This window comes from Equus asinus, chromosome 24, assembly GCF_041296235.1.
Source record: "Equus asinus isolate D_3611 breed Donkey chromosome 24, EquAss-T2T_v2, whole genome shotgun sequence".
Classification (NCBI taxonomy): domain Eukaryota; kingdom Metazoa; phylum Chordata; class Mammalia; order Perissodactyla; family Equidae; genus Equus; species Equus asinus.
The window spans coordinates 46,555,562-46,570,945 of record NC_091813.1 but is presented as its reverse complement, the minus strand read 5'-3'; the positions used below and the strand labels follow the sequence as shown (position 1 = coordinate 46,570,945).

Genomic DNA, 15,384 nt, shown 5'->3' with positions numbered 1-15,384 from the left:
TCTTCCAGATTGCTAATAAATATAGGCCGGAGGGGATGGCTTAGTGGTCTAAGCATCAGATTTGAAATACCTAGAGTCCCTGGAACTGCAGGTTTGAATGTCAGCAGAGTCAACCCAGCTCATCATTCTTCCAAGGTAGATAAATGGAGTTCCATGCAGATTACTGTGTGGGGTCATTAGGATGAGATCTTTAAAAACTGAGGTTTGTTATGAGTGATACAAATCCCATGTGTCTTTCTGAAAGAGTGGGGGTTTGGATCAAAGTTTTGAACAAATTTCCCTCTGAACTTGTTTGTTGTATGGTCTCTCAATGTGCTAGTTGACATCCTCCTCCCTGGAGGTCTCTGAACTCCCATAGTAGTACTACATTAGATTTATAAACATTACAGGAACCTTTTAGGCAAAAAGTCCTCTTCAAAAGAAGGAAAATGCAATGATTTTGTATTGATGGCCACTGGTCCTGTGGCCACTGTATTATTAGTATGTTTCAATTCATAACAGTTGGCCATAATTATACTTTGTGCTTCCTTCTTAATTATCTAAATCTATAATGTTTAAGGGATTTTGAACATTCTTTTTTCTTTTATGATAGCCTTCAGTAAGAAAGGGTGTGCTACCAAGAATGCTTGAAGAAATTTTGAAGACCAGATTCATGGTGAAGCAGTCGATGAAGGCTTATAAGCAAGACAGAGCCCTTTCACGAATGCTCGATGCACGTCAGCTAGGACTTAAGCTTATAGCAAATTGCACACTCGGCTATACAGCTGCTAATTTCTCTGGGAGAATGCCATGCATTGAGGTAAGTGATGTGAATCTGTGGTTTTTTCAAAAGAGACTAAAACAGCATTAAATGAATACTTGTTCATTAAAGCATTTTGCTTTGTTTTGGAGCTACACTAAAGAGTTTCATTTCCATGACATAGGGACAATTTTTCTCAAACCAGGGCTTATATACATATATTTCCTTAGGGATTTGTGGGTTTTTGCTATAAGAACTCTTGGTGTCTTTATTTTCAATGATAATTTTAGAAATTAGCATACGCATGTTTCTGCATAATCTAGATGACCATATTGTAACCAACTATCAGAATGAGATTTCAGTGCCACCTTTATAGCAGTGTTTATAGCAATCTTGGTACTAAAGAATTCCTTTTAATATGTTGATAGAGATCTGATGATAGTTAGGTTGGCTTCTCTAAATATCAGAATGAACAAAAATAATTCCATATTTACTAGTGTATCAGTAGATATAAAACAAAACCTTTCTTTTGCAGTGGTAGTTACAATTGAAACACTTCATAGTATGAGATGAATTTCTTGTTATTTACCAAATTAGGGTGTTAATTTGACATGAATACAATATAGTGTGACAGAGTAATATAATAATTTACTAGTGATTGAGAAAAGAACAGAGTAGACTTGTTTTGTTTTTTTGATGATCTTTTCATGCCAATTGAAGGCCAGAACATTGTGGTATCCCATATTTGTAGTAGTTCAGTAATGGAGAAGCAGGGGAAGAATGAAGTTCCCACACAGCTCACAGTAGGCAGAGTAAACTCCGAAAAGCTGTGCAAGAAACTTCCAGTTTCAGGTCCAGCATGTAAGAAGCTCACAGTTGCCATTCCATCCTTACAAGTAAAAACCTAAACAAACTGAAAAATCATCAACTCTTCTTAGATCTGTCAGAGAAGGGAGAGCACAGGGCAAACCACTGCCCCCAAAATTAAAGAGACTGAGAGGTGAATACAGAGAATCACAGCTTACCAGACCAGAAACCCAAGACCACAAACCTCTGTAGGAACCAGTGCCGAGGTAGACACATCTGAGAGATAAATCTCCAGGGTACCCAGTCACTGGGACCCCCACACTTCTGTGGATTTTACCTCTAGGGGCTTAACCAGGTTGTCACAGTCAATATCAGCGAGAAATTCTCTTGTGCTTCTGGCACAGGGAAGGAAAAGAAGCTATTTTGAAATACACCGCAGCATTCTATTCTTAACAAGGTCTGCCCTCAGGAGAAACTGTTTAACTGGAACCTAACTGACCTGGGAGAAGGGAAATTACCTGACTCCAGCTGCTCTAGCCTTCCACGTGGAAGAAGGGAAATTACTCCAGCCCACTCTAGCCTTCCTGTCCCACCAAAGCAGGGCGGAGGAGGGGGGCTGAGAAGCCATGTGAAGTCCACAGTCCAGAGATACAGGTTCCCTGAAAGACTGAGTCCTACAACAGGACTATAGAACACTTCCTCTCCCTCCACAAATTATCACCACATAACTAAAGACCTACTTATAGCAATTCCTTTTACCCAACACCTCATGTCCAACTATCAAAAAAAATTAACAAGACATGCTAAAAGCTAAAACACATAGCTTGAAGACACAGAGCAAGCATCAGAACCAGACTCATAAATGGCCAGGGATGTTAGAATAGTCAGAATGTGAATTTAAAACAACTGATGAGGTTGGTAAGAGCTCTCATGGATAAAGTAGACAGCATGAAGAACAGATGGGCCATGTAAGCAGAGAGATGGAAATTCTAAGAAAGAACCAAAAAGAAATGCTAGAGATCAGAAACAGTGTAACAGAAGTGAAGAATACTTTTAATGAGCTTATTAGCAAACTGGACATGGCTGAGAAAAGAATCTCTGAGCTTGAGGAAGTCTCAATAGAAACTGCCAAAACTGAAAAGGAAAGGGGAAAAAAAAAGAATATCCTAAATATGTGGGGCAACTGCAGAAGGATGCAACCTATGTGTAATAGGAATTTCCAGGAGAAGAGAGAGAGGAGCAGAAGAAATATTTGCAACAGTAATGACTGAAAATTTCCCCAAATTAATGTCAGACACCAAACCACAGATCCAGTAAGTTCAGGAACACCAAGCAGTTTAAATGCCAAAAAAACTAAACCTAGGGATGTCATTTTTATACTACAGAAAATCAATAATCAATTAAAAATCCTGAAAGAAGCCAGAGGAAAATAACACATTACCTACAGAGAAGCAAGGATAAGAATTACATTCAGCTTTTTCTCAGAAACAGTGCAAGCAAGAAGAGAACAGAGTAAAATAGTGTTGAGAGAAAAAACCCTCCAACCTAGAATTCTGTGCCCTGCAAAATTGTCATTCAGAAGTGAAGGAGAAATGAAGACTTTCTCAGACAAAAATTGAGAAAATTTATTGGCAGTAAACCTGCCTTGCAAGAAATGCTAAAAGAAGTTCTTTGGAGATAAGGAAAATGATATAGGTCAGAAACTCAGATCTACATGCAGAATGGAAGAGCATCAGAGTAGGAATAAGTGAAGGTAAAATATGAACACTTTTATTTTGCTTAATTGATCTAACAGATAACAGTTCAAAATAATAATAGCAACAAAGTGATTATGTTTATTTATATGTAAGTAAAATGAGTGACAGAAATAATACAAGGGATGGGAGGGAGGAATGAAGATTATTTCATTATTGTAAAATACACTGTGTGTGAAGTGGTGTAGTGGTATCTGAAACTGGTATATTGAAAATAGATATATAATGCACAATCTAGGGCAGCCATTATAAAAAGTGAAAAAAGAAATATAACTGACATGCAAGAAAGAGAAAATGGAATCATGTGAAATAGTCAAAACCACAAAAGGCAGAAAAAGTGTAGAAAAAAGTAGGAACAAAAAACAAAAGTAACAAATAGAAGACAATAAAGAAAATCAGTAAGGACATAGTTGAACTCAACAACACAATCAGTCAACTAACTGAATATGATGGGCGTGTATAGACTGCTTCATCCAACAATGGCAGATTACTCATTTTTCTTAAGCTCACATGGAACCTGCACCAAGATAGACCATGTTCTGGGCCATAAGACACACCTTAACAAATTTAAGAGAATATAAATCATACAGTGTCTGCTCTCAGATCACTATAGAATTAAACTAGAAGTCATTCACAGAAAGAGAGCTGGAAAATCCCAAAATTCTTGGAGATTGAAACAACACATTTCTAAATAATACGTGGGTCAAGGAAGAAATCTCGAGAAAAAATATTTTGAACTAAATGAAAATGAAAGCACAACTTATCACAATTTGTGGGGATCAGCAAAAGCTATGCTTAGAAGGAACTTTATAGTATTGAAAGCATATATTAGAAAAAAGAAATTTCTAAAATCAATCATCTAAGCTTCCACTTTAGGAAACTAAAAAAAGAAGAACAAATTAAATCTAAAGTAAGTAAGCAGAAGAAAAGAATAAAAATTGCAACAGAAATCGGTGAAATGGAAAACAAGAAATCAATTGAGAAAATCAGAGAACCAAAGAACCCAAAAGCTAGTTCTTTGAATAGATCAATAAAATTGATAAGCGTCTAACCAGCCTAAGAAAAAAGAGAGGACACAAATTGGTAATATCAGAAATTAAAGAGGGGACATCACTTCAGTTCCCATGGATATTAAAAGGATAATAATACTATGCACACAAATTTGATAACCTAGGTGAAATAGACCAATCTGTTGAAAGACAAACTACCAAAACTCACACAAGAAGAATTAGGCAATCTAAATAGATCTATATCTATTAGAGAAATTGAATCAATAATTAATAATCTTCCCAAACAAAGCACTCCAGACCCAGATGGGTTCACTGGTGAATTCTGCCAAACATTTATGGAAGAAATTATACCAGTTCTTTATGATTTCTTTCAGAAGATACAAGCAGAGGAAATACTTTCTAACTTCCATGAGGCCAGCATTACCCTAATACCAAAACCAGACAAAAACATTACAAGAAAACTACAGACCAATAACTCTCATGTACACAGATGCAAAAATCCTCAACAAATATTAGCAAATCAAATCCAATAGTGTTTAAAAACAATTATACACCTCAGCCAAGTGGAATTTATCCCAGGTATGCAAGGCTAGTTCAACATTTGAAAATCAATTAATGAGATCTATCACATCACATATAGGCTAACTAAGAAAAGTCACATCATATCAATAGATGCAGAAAAAGCATTTGACAGAATCCAATACCCATTCATGACAAAAACTCTCAATAAACTAGGAATAGAGGGGAACTTCCTTAGCTTGTTAAAGAATATCTACCAAAAAACCCCATACAGTTAACATCATACTTAACCATGAGAAACTTGAAGCTTTCCCACCAAAATCAGCAAAAAGGCAAGGGTGTTCCTTCTCTCACCACTGCTTTTCAACATTGTGCTGAGAGTCCTAGCTAATACAGTACGACAAGTAAAGGAAACAAGGTATACAGATTGCGAAGCAAGAGATGAAACTGTCTTTGTTCACAGATGACATAATCCTCTATAGAAAATCCGAAAGAATTGACCAGGAAAGAACTCCTGGAGCTAATAAGAGATTATATGGGGCTGGCCTGGTGGCATAGTGGTTAAGTTCACACACTCCACTTCAGTGGCCCAGGGTTCACGGATTCAGAGCCTAGGCATGGACCTACACACCACTCATCAAGCCATGATGAGATGGTGTCCCACATACAATACAGAGGAAGATTGGCATAGGTGTTAGCTCAGTGACAGTCTTCCTCAAGCAAAAAGAAGATTGGCAACAGATGTTAGCTCGGGGCCAGTCTTCCTCACCAAAAAAAAAAAAGAGAGAGATTATAGCAGGGTTTCAGGATATAAGGTTAATACACAAAAGTCAATCACTTTCTTGTATACCAGCAATGACCAAGTGGAATTTGAAATAAAAAACACAATACCATTTACATTAGCACTCCGCAAAATGAAATACTTTCATATATATGCAAGATCTATATGAGGAGAACTCAAAACTGATGAAAGAAATTAACAAAGAAATAAATGGAAAGATACTCCACGTTCATGGATAAGAAGATTTACTGTTGTCAAGATGTCATTTCATCGCAAATTGATCTAAAGATTCAATGCAATCCCAGTCAAAATCCCAGCAAATTATTTTGTGGATATTGACAAACTGATTCTAAAAGTTGACATGAAAAGGTAAAAAGATCCAGAATAGCAAACACAGTACAGGCATACCTCAGAGATATTACGGGTTCAGTTCCAGACCACCACAATAAAACGAATATTGCAATAAAGTGAGTCATGTAAATATTTTGGTTTCTCAGTGCTTACAGAAGTTATGTTTGTAATATAATGTAGTCTCTTAACTGTGCAAGAGCATTATGTATAAAAAAAAACAATGTATATACCTTAATTTAAAAATACTTTATTGCTGGGCCAGCCCAGTGTCATAGCAGTTGAGTTCACATGCTCTGCTTCAGTGGCCCAGGGTTCTTGGGTTCAGATCCCAGGTGTGGACCTAGCATGGCTTATCAAGCCATCCTGTGGCAAGCATCCCACATGTAAAATACAGGAAGATGGGCACAGATGTTAGCTCAGGGCCAATCTTCCTCCCCAAAAATAAATAAATAAATAAAATTAAAATACTTTATTGCTAAAAATTGCTAACCATAATCTGAGTCTTCACTGAGTTGCAATCTTTTTGCTGGTTGGAGGATCTTGTAAAAAACGCAATATCTGCAAAGTACAGTAAAGTTAAGTACAATAAAACGAAGTATGCCCGTGTTCAAGGAGAAGAATAAAATCAAAGGACCAACAGTACCTGGCTTTGAGATTTACTGTAAAGCCACAGTAATCAAGGCAGTGTAGTATTGGCAAAAGAATAGACAAATAGATCAATGAAACAAAATAGAGATTCCAGAAATAGACCTACATAAATATAGTCAACTGATCTTTAACAGAGGAGCAAAGGCAATACGATGGAGCAAAGATAGTCTTTTCAACAAATGGTGGTGAAACAATTGACTATCCACATGCAAAAAAATGAATCTAGGCACAGACCTTATACCCTTCACAAAAAACTAACTCAAATTGAATCATAGACCTAAGTATAAAACAGAAGACTATAAAACTCTAGAGGATAACATAGGAATACAATCTAGATAACCTTGGATTTGGTGATGGCTTTTTAGATGTAACACCAAAGGAATGATCCATGAAAGAAAGAATTGGTAAGCTGGACTTCATTAAAATTAAAATTTTTTGCTCTGACGCTGTCAAAGGAATGAAAAGACAAGCCATAGACTTGGGGAAAAATATTTGCAAAAGACGTATTTGGTAAAGAACTGATATTCAAAATATACAAAGAACTCTTAAAACTCAACAATAACGGGCCGGCCCTGTTGCCAAGTGGTTAAGTTTGCGTGCTCCGCTTCAGTGGCCCAGGGTTTTGACGGTTGATATCCTGGGCGCGGACATGGCACTGCTCATCGAGCCACACTGAGGCGGCATCCCACATGCCACAACTAGAAGGACCCACAACTAAGAATATACAACCATGTACCGGGGGCTTTGGGGAGAAAAAGGAAAAAAACATAAAATCTTTAAAAAGAAAAAAAAATGGGCCAAAGACTGACAGACACCTCACCAAAGAAGATTTATAGATGACAAATAACAATATGAAAAGATGCTCTATATCATATGTCATCAGGGAAGTGCAAATTAAAACAACAAGATACCGTTACACACCTATTAGAATGGCCAAAATCCAGAACCACTAACACCACCAAATGTTGGCAAGGATATGCAACAATAGGAACTCTCATTAGTTGCCGGTGGGAATGCAAAATGAAACAGCCACTTTGGAAGACAGTTTGGTGGTTTCTTACAAAATTAAACATACTTTTACTATTTGAACAAGCAGTCGAGCTCCTTGGTATTTACCCAAGGGAGTTGAAAACTTATGTCCACACAAAACCTGCACACAGATGCTTATAGCAGCTTTATTCATAATTGCCAAAATTTGGAAGGAACCAAGATGTCTTTCAAGTAGGTGAGTGGATAAGTAAACTGATACATGCAGACAATGGACTAGTATTGAACACTAAAAAGAAATGAACTATCAAGTCATGAAAGATGTGGAGGCAGCTTAGACACATATGACTAAGTGAAAGAAGCCAGTCTGGAAAGGCTACATACTGTATGATTCCAACTATATGACATTCTAGAAAAGTCAAAACTGGAAATGGTAAAAGGATCAGTCATTGCCACAGGCTAAAGGGTAGGGGAAGAGATAAATAGGCAGGGCACAGAGGATTTTTAGGACATTGAAACTACTCTGGGGGCCGGCTCCGTAGCCGAGTGGTTAAGTTCTCGTGCTCTGCTGCGGCGGCCCAGGGTTCATATCCTGGGCACGGACATGGCACCGCTCGTCAGGCGACATTGAGGTGGCGTCCCACATTCCACAACTAGAAGGACCTGCAACTAAGATATACAACTGTGTACTGGGGGGTGGCGGGGGGGTTGGGGAGATAAAGCAGAAAAAAAAAAAAAAAAGATTGGCAACACTTGTTAGCCCAGGTGCCAATCTTTAAAGAAAGAAACTACTCTGTATGATACTATAATGGTGGATACATATCATTATACATTTATCCTAACCCACAAAATGTACACCACCAAGAATAAAAGACTGATATAAACTGTAGACTCAGGGTGATAATGATGTCTCACTGTAGGTTCATCACTTGTAACAAATGTCCCATCTGGTGGGAGATGTTGGTAATGGGGGAGCTATGCATGTGTGGGGCAGGGGTTATATGGGAAATATCTACCTTCTGCTCAGTTTTGCTGTGAACCTAAAACTGTTCTAAAAAATAAAGTCTACTGGAAAAAAAAGAACCTGTGCAAAGCGGTTAGTGGCATATTAACATTGAGAACAGCAAAATACTATCTATAATGAAAAAATAATATCATTAACTTGAATTTTTTGGTCATGTGTTGTTTGTACTGGATAAAGTTTTCTGGTTTTGTAGTTCTGTAAAGGCTATAAGCATAAGAAGTGTATATCTCTTTTTATGTTTGTATTATTTTTAGGTAATGTAAAAAATACTCTGTCAATCCTAGGGATTCATATTATTACTCACATTTGAAAAACACTAATATAAGTAATCTAATAGAAAAAGTGGAAATCAGTATATTACTAATGTAGAATCAGGATATCAAATCTTATCTTGGGCCCTGTCCACAATTCCCTAATTTTTCCCTCCCTCTCAGTTTAAAATTTGTTTATGTATTTTGGTAACAAAACAATGCAGGAATTAACTCTTCTTTTTAAAATATGTAAATATTCTAACCTGAGAATAACTGGAATTTGGAAGTTTTGATCTGGCAGTGGAAATTTGGGTATAGAGTTCTGCCAGGAAGAATGCTGCTACCTGCATGTTGAAGTCTGCCTGCCAAGCAACGTCTGCCTCCTTGACCCTGGACTTTTCAGTTATTCTGAGGTTAATGATTGCAAGCTTGTGTTTGGCCGTTCTTTATATGCCAACAATACAATGTGTGTTAACTTACATGTGAAATCATGAGTGGGAAAAAGCTGTTAACAGAAAGGCCCTCTAATGAACAAGTGAAAAGTTAGGGCCAGTGGAGTCAAAATGGAAGCTGTTAGTCACATTTTTAAAATCGCAAGTGGATTACTGACTGCTGCCACCTGCTTTCCTTCAGTGAACACATAATCAAAAATATTTGACAGTACCACCAAGACCACAAAACGTGCTAGATTTGGACTTTCATAGAGAAAGACAAGACTTTGTAAGTAAGAATTCCTATAAAAAGAAGATGGTGAATAAATGATGTAGCTAATAGTTGTAGGTTAATCTCTCTGTCTCAGTTCGACATCGTCACTGACTTGTTTACTTCATAAATTAAAATTTTTAGAGCCAGCCCTGATGGCCTAATGGTTAAAGTTTGGTGTGCTCTGCTTCAGCAGCACGGGTTCAGTTCCCCTGTACAGAGCCACACCACTTGTCTGTCAGTAGCCATGTGTGGCAGCGGCTGACATAGAAGAACTAGAAGGACTTACAGCTAGAATATACAACTGTGTACTGGGGCTTGGGGAGAAAAAAAAAAAGAGGAAGATTAGCAACAGATGTTAGCTCAGGGTGAATCTTTCCCAGCAAAAGAAAAAATTGATGTCTTCACATTTTTCTCCTAAATGATTTACTATTCATATTCAGTATACATGTATATTTGACTTTTTTTTCAACTGGCTATTCATTGTCTCTTCCTTTTTATTTATTTTTTGAGAGATAATTGACATATAACATTATGTTTGTTTCAGGTATACAGGATAATGAGTCAGTATTTATATATATTGTGAAATGATTACCACAGCAAATTTAGTTAACATCCATCACCACATATAGTTACAAATTTTACTTTCTTGTGATCAGAACTTTTAACACCTACTATCTTAGCAACTTTCAAAGATAGAATACAATATTATTGACTGTAGTTACCACGTTTTACATTACATCCTCAAGACCTGTTTATTTTGTAACTGGAAGTTTGTACCTTTTGACCACCTTCACCTATTTTACCTACCCTCCACCCCCTGCCTCTGGCAACCACCAGTCTGTTCTCTGTATCTATGAGTTCAGTGTTTTAGGTGGTTATTATTTTTAGATTCCACATATAAGCGAGATCATATGGTATTGATCGTTCTCTGACTGACTTATTTCACTTAGCATAATTACCTCAAAGTCCATCCATGTTGTCACAAATGGCCAGATGTCCATCTTTTTATGGCTGAATAATATTCCATTGTATGTATGTATGTATGTATGTATATATATTCACACACACCACATTTTCTTTACCCATTCATCCATCAGTGAACACTTAGGTTGCTTCCATGTCTTAGCTCTTGTAAATTATGCTGCAGTGAACATGGGGGTGCATATATCTTTTCCAGTTAGAATTTTCATTTCTTTTGAATAAATACCCAGTAATGGGCTAGCTGGATCATATGGTTGTTCTATTGTTTAATTTTTTGAGGAACCTCCATACTGTTTTCCATAGCGACTACACCAATTTACATTCCCACCAACAGTACACAAGGATTCCCTTTTCTCCGCATCTTCACCCACACTCTATTTCCTTTCAGAGGATTTTTACTTTAAATATTTTTCTTACTTTTCTTAATGTGACATTTCAGGATCCCAGCCATTGTCTAAATTGTGAAACCAATTTTCCTTTTTTTAAATCCAGTATCTTAGCCACATAATGAAGTGATGTTTTTCAAATTAGAAACCATGGCACAAAGTAGCAGAAACAGTTTTAATTCAATTGCCCCCCCTTCTGTCTCCCCTCCCTCCCCCACATGCCACTGAATCCTTTACAGTGCGTGGTCTTCAGGGGCAGGAGTTCTGACTTACACTTCCAGGTGTAACTTCAATGGGTCAGAGTAGGCAGCAGGAGGCAGACATTTATGATCAGTGTGTGTATGTATTTATTTGTATGTGTATATCTCAAAAGCATATTAGACTCTGACACTAGATGGCTCACCCATCCAGCTATGTGCTGTCACATATTTTAAAGTTTATCTTGTTTGAAAGTGGCAACAGATGACAAATTGAGCATTTTATTCAATGTTGAATTTCAATTAGCATGATTTTTAAAATGTATTAGGTTATAGTTCACATTCTCAAAGTTTTCTAATGCACTAAAGGTCTCAACAGAATTCATGATCTTAATTTAAAACCCAAATTGTTTCTGCTACCAGTTTTTTATTACTTTGTTCATACACTTAATATTTCCTTTGTAAAGCAACTTTAAACAGGCTTTTCAATACTATTCAATCCTACATTTAGTTCAAGTAATTCAAATTTTACAGTAAAAGAAGATGGAGCACTGAAACTGTTGTTTCCTTCTTAACAGAAATGAAAAAGTACATGATTTTTATTTTAAAAGGAATGCTCCATTTATACTGAAGGGCAACTTTCCCCTACTCTTAGCTTTAATGAGTTTAATAAATGAAGCAGCAATGCTATACTAGTCTCCTTAATTTACTTAATTATGAAATATAATTAGCTTGTTTCTCATACTTGTCAAGATGTACCAGTCTTTGTTTTAGCTTATACCATGATCATTGTTAAAACTCACCAATCACCAATGAAAGAACGCTTGTTAGACATATATCTGCCTCCTTGATTTAACCTGAACATTTGTAATATATTTTCCATTATATAATTATACATTTCTCCTTAGATTTAGTGTTATCTAAAAATTATGGATAAACAGTCACTGGGATTTAAGTTCAGCGTTAACTTTTCTTTTTTTTTTAAAGATTTTATTTTTCCTTTTTCTTCCCAAAACCCCTCAATACACAGTTGTATATTCTTCGTTGTGGGTCCTTCTAGTTGTGGCATGTGGGATGTCACCTCAGCATGGCCTGATGAGCGGTGCCATGTCCCTGCCTAGAATCCAAACCGGCGAAACCCTGGGCCGCCAAAGCGGAGCATGGGAACTTAACCACTCAGCCACGGGGCCGGCCCCAGCATTAACTTTTTAATGATACTGAAAGAAATTATCATCACACTCCAGCAGAATAATTTTAAAAGATACACACACATGCACAAACACAGAGTAATTTCCTGCTGAATTGGTTAAAAAGGCATATAAGAAAGTCCGTGAATAAACAAGGCTTTTTCTTTCGGAATCAAATGTAGCTGTGTACCTTGTATAAAGTGCAGTCCATTGTACTTACTGATAGACTCACAGGCAAGTCTGTAGATTGATTGGTTCCTTCTTTTAAATTCTTCATCCACCTCATTTTCTTCTTGAGTACTTGTGGAAAGAATGATGACACTGGTGACTATTTTCTTCTTTATGTTCTTTTCTCCTTGTTTTGAGAAATATTTAGTAATATATATATTAAAGTCTACTGACTTATACTAAGCTATGTTAAGAAATTATTTCCAATGTGTTTGTACCAACAGGTTGGGGATAGTATTGTTCACAAAGCCAGAGAGACCTTGGAACAAGCTATTAAACTGGTGAATGATACCAAGAAGTGGGGTGCTAGAGTTGTATACGGTGATACTGACAGGTAATGAGCTTTCTGTTTGTAGTTGTCTTTTTGCATTTCCTCAGATACTCATTTAAATGTTTGAAATCGCTTAAGGAGAAGCCTTCCTAAAAGTAGAGTTCTACTTAAGTTCTTTCCAGTCCTTATGATCTCTTGATCAGAGTTAGCAGAGGTCCTGATTTACCAGATATGATCTTAAGAGACAGAAAATGTAAGTATCCTGAGCCACAAACTGTGAAGATTCCCATGGCATCCCTCCAGGTAGCCAAGTAGATAGTGATCTACAAAAAACTGCACACACCGGAGTCTATTCTGTTTAAAGAAACAGCTTTTAATGTGAATGATGCTTCAAAAAGCTGCAGCTCTCTGAATTTAAACATCTGTCTTAAAATAATTAAACATTTTGAAAGACAGTTGCCAAAGCTCTGAGTAGTTAACTTTTCACTAGGTCCCAAAATCTGTTGACCTTCTACAAAAAGTTCGTATAGGCAAATACAGTTTTCCATTTGATTCCAGAGGACTCATAGACTTCCTGAAGCCCAACATCCACGGACTGACAAAGGATAGGACTGCCTTTGAATCCTGAATTAATAACCTCAGCCTGCTTGCTTGCTTTGATATTTTTCAGGGTCCAGTTATTTGTGTAACATCTTATTTGTATGACTTATTAAAATTCTTCTAGAATATAGGTATTACACAAATTTCTAGTTCTCTGAAATTTTTTTCATATTGAAGGCTTAGAGTCACAGTGTGATCATGCTAAGAGCACTTACCTCAGGAGCTCTGATCACTTTACAGTCCAACGAAGCAATAGGAGATAATGCTTCTAATTATTAAAAATAGATTCTAGGTAATCCTTAAGCCAGACTGAGAAAGACAAACACTAGATGATTTTACTCATATGTGGAATATAAACAAACACATGGACAAAGAGAACAGTTCAATGGTTACCAGGGGAAGGGGGGTGGGAGGTGGACACAGGGGGTGAAGGGGAGCACTTATGTGGTGACAGTCAAGAAATAATGTACAACTGAAATTTCACAATGATGTAAACTCTTATGAACTCAATAAAAAAAATAGATTCTAGGTAATCTTTAAACAGTGTTTAATCTTCTTCAGTTCTTTAATGAATATACAATCAGCATAATCATATTAATACTGAATGAAACCTTGCCTCTTATAGCAGCTGTTTCGTTTACCAACAGGTGGGGATAGTTTCAGGTTATCCAGGCCCTAATTATCCATAGTCTCTCCTGTTCCCCATCAAAAGCTGTGCCTTAGTTTGACTTAGAGTATTTCACATCTCTGTAAAACCACTTCAACTGAGTAGTCTAGCAAAATAAAAGTTACTAGAACATAGTTTTGTACCTTGTTAGCAGAGCTCCTTGCAAAGTATTTAGGGAAGAGGAAAAAGTTACAAATTGTTGAGTTTAATTCAGGGTCATACATGTCGGTGGTTAACAACACACACACAAAATCAGCAGTTGGCATGATTCTGCTTGTAGTTGTTATTTAACCTTTCAGATCTTTGGGAATTCAAACAAACCAAAAAACACAGACTCACAGAATGTCAGAGCTAGAAGAGGACTTTGGTATTATTTAGGTCAGCAGTTTTCATGCTATTAAGAGGAACCCTAGGAGAGACATTCTCAGGTGCTGCTTAAAAGCACATTCCCCTAGGATAAGAAATTTGTCTAAGGAGCCAGCCTGGTGGTGTAGTGGTTAAGTTTGCATGCTCTGTTTCGGTGGCCCAGGATTCGTAGGTTTGGATCCTGGGCATGGACCTACACACTGCTCGTTAAACCATGCTGTGGTGGCGTCCCACATACAAAATAGTGGAAGATTGGCACAGATGTTAGCTCAGCAACAATCTTCCTCAAGCGAAAACAAGATGGGCAACAGATGTTAGCTCAGGGCCAATCTTCTTCACCAGGAAAAAAAAAAAGAAGAAACTTGTCTAAGATCACCCAACTAGTCAGTAGCAGAGCTATAAATTGGTACTCAGTGGGTTTTTTTTTATTTCTAGCTGATGCTTTGTCTCTACATCAGACTTCCTAGGTATTTTATGATTCTGATGAAGGAAATTTATTTGCAATATCATTAGAACTTTTGATCACTATTCATTAGCTGATTCATTCAACAAATGTTTATTGAAATATACTAGATGAGGGCAATTCAGTCTGAAGCATGCATTCTCAATGGTAATAATATCGCCCCAACAGGATACAAATTTGTCCTTGGGGAGCAAAAATAGTTAAATATTACAGTGGGTTTTGGCCCCACAAAGGTCAACCCTACCCAACAACCTTTCATTCCTTAGTAATTACTTTATCTTGTTAAATCTACTTTTAACTTTTACCTTTGGGAGGACAATAATGATAAAAGATTGAGAAACACTCCTCTTAGGGATAATAGATAATACTGGTGGAATGAAAAATAGTTCTTAAGTGAAAGTGAGGAAATCTGAATTCTCTTTCTAGATATACTCCTAGCTATTGCATGGCCATTGACAAGTT

At 36.9% G+C, this 15,384-nt stretch overlaps 1 protein-coding gene across 8 annotated transcripts in view; it reads left to right on the top strand.

The window, feature by feature from the left end:
* Positions 1-15,384, top strand: part of REV3L (REV3 like, DNA directed polymerase zeta catalytic subunit) — a 172,507-nt gene that overhangs the window by 136,820 nt on the left and 20,303 nt on the right. For 7 of the 8 annotated variants that reach the window (XM_070496645.1, XM_070496644.1, XM_070496641.1 and 4 more), the window contains 2 exons: positions 593-799; positions 12,780-12,889. In XM_070496645.1, coding sequence (XP_070352746.1) covers positions 593-799; positions 12,780-12,889 — 317 coding nt within the window. Of the gene's footprint in view, positions 1-8; positions 136-592; positions 800-12,779; positions 12,890-15,384 lie in introns of all 8 variants that reach the window. The other variant, XR_011497869.1, reaches the window with a different exon arrangement.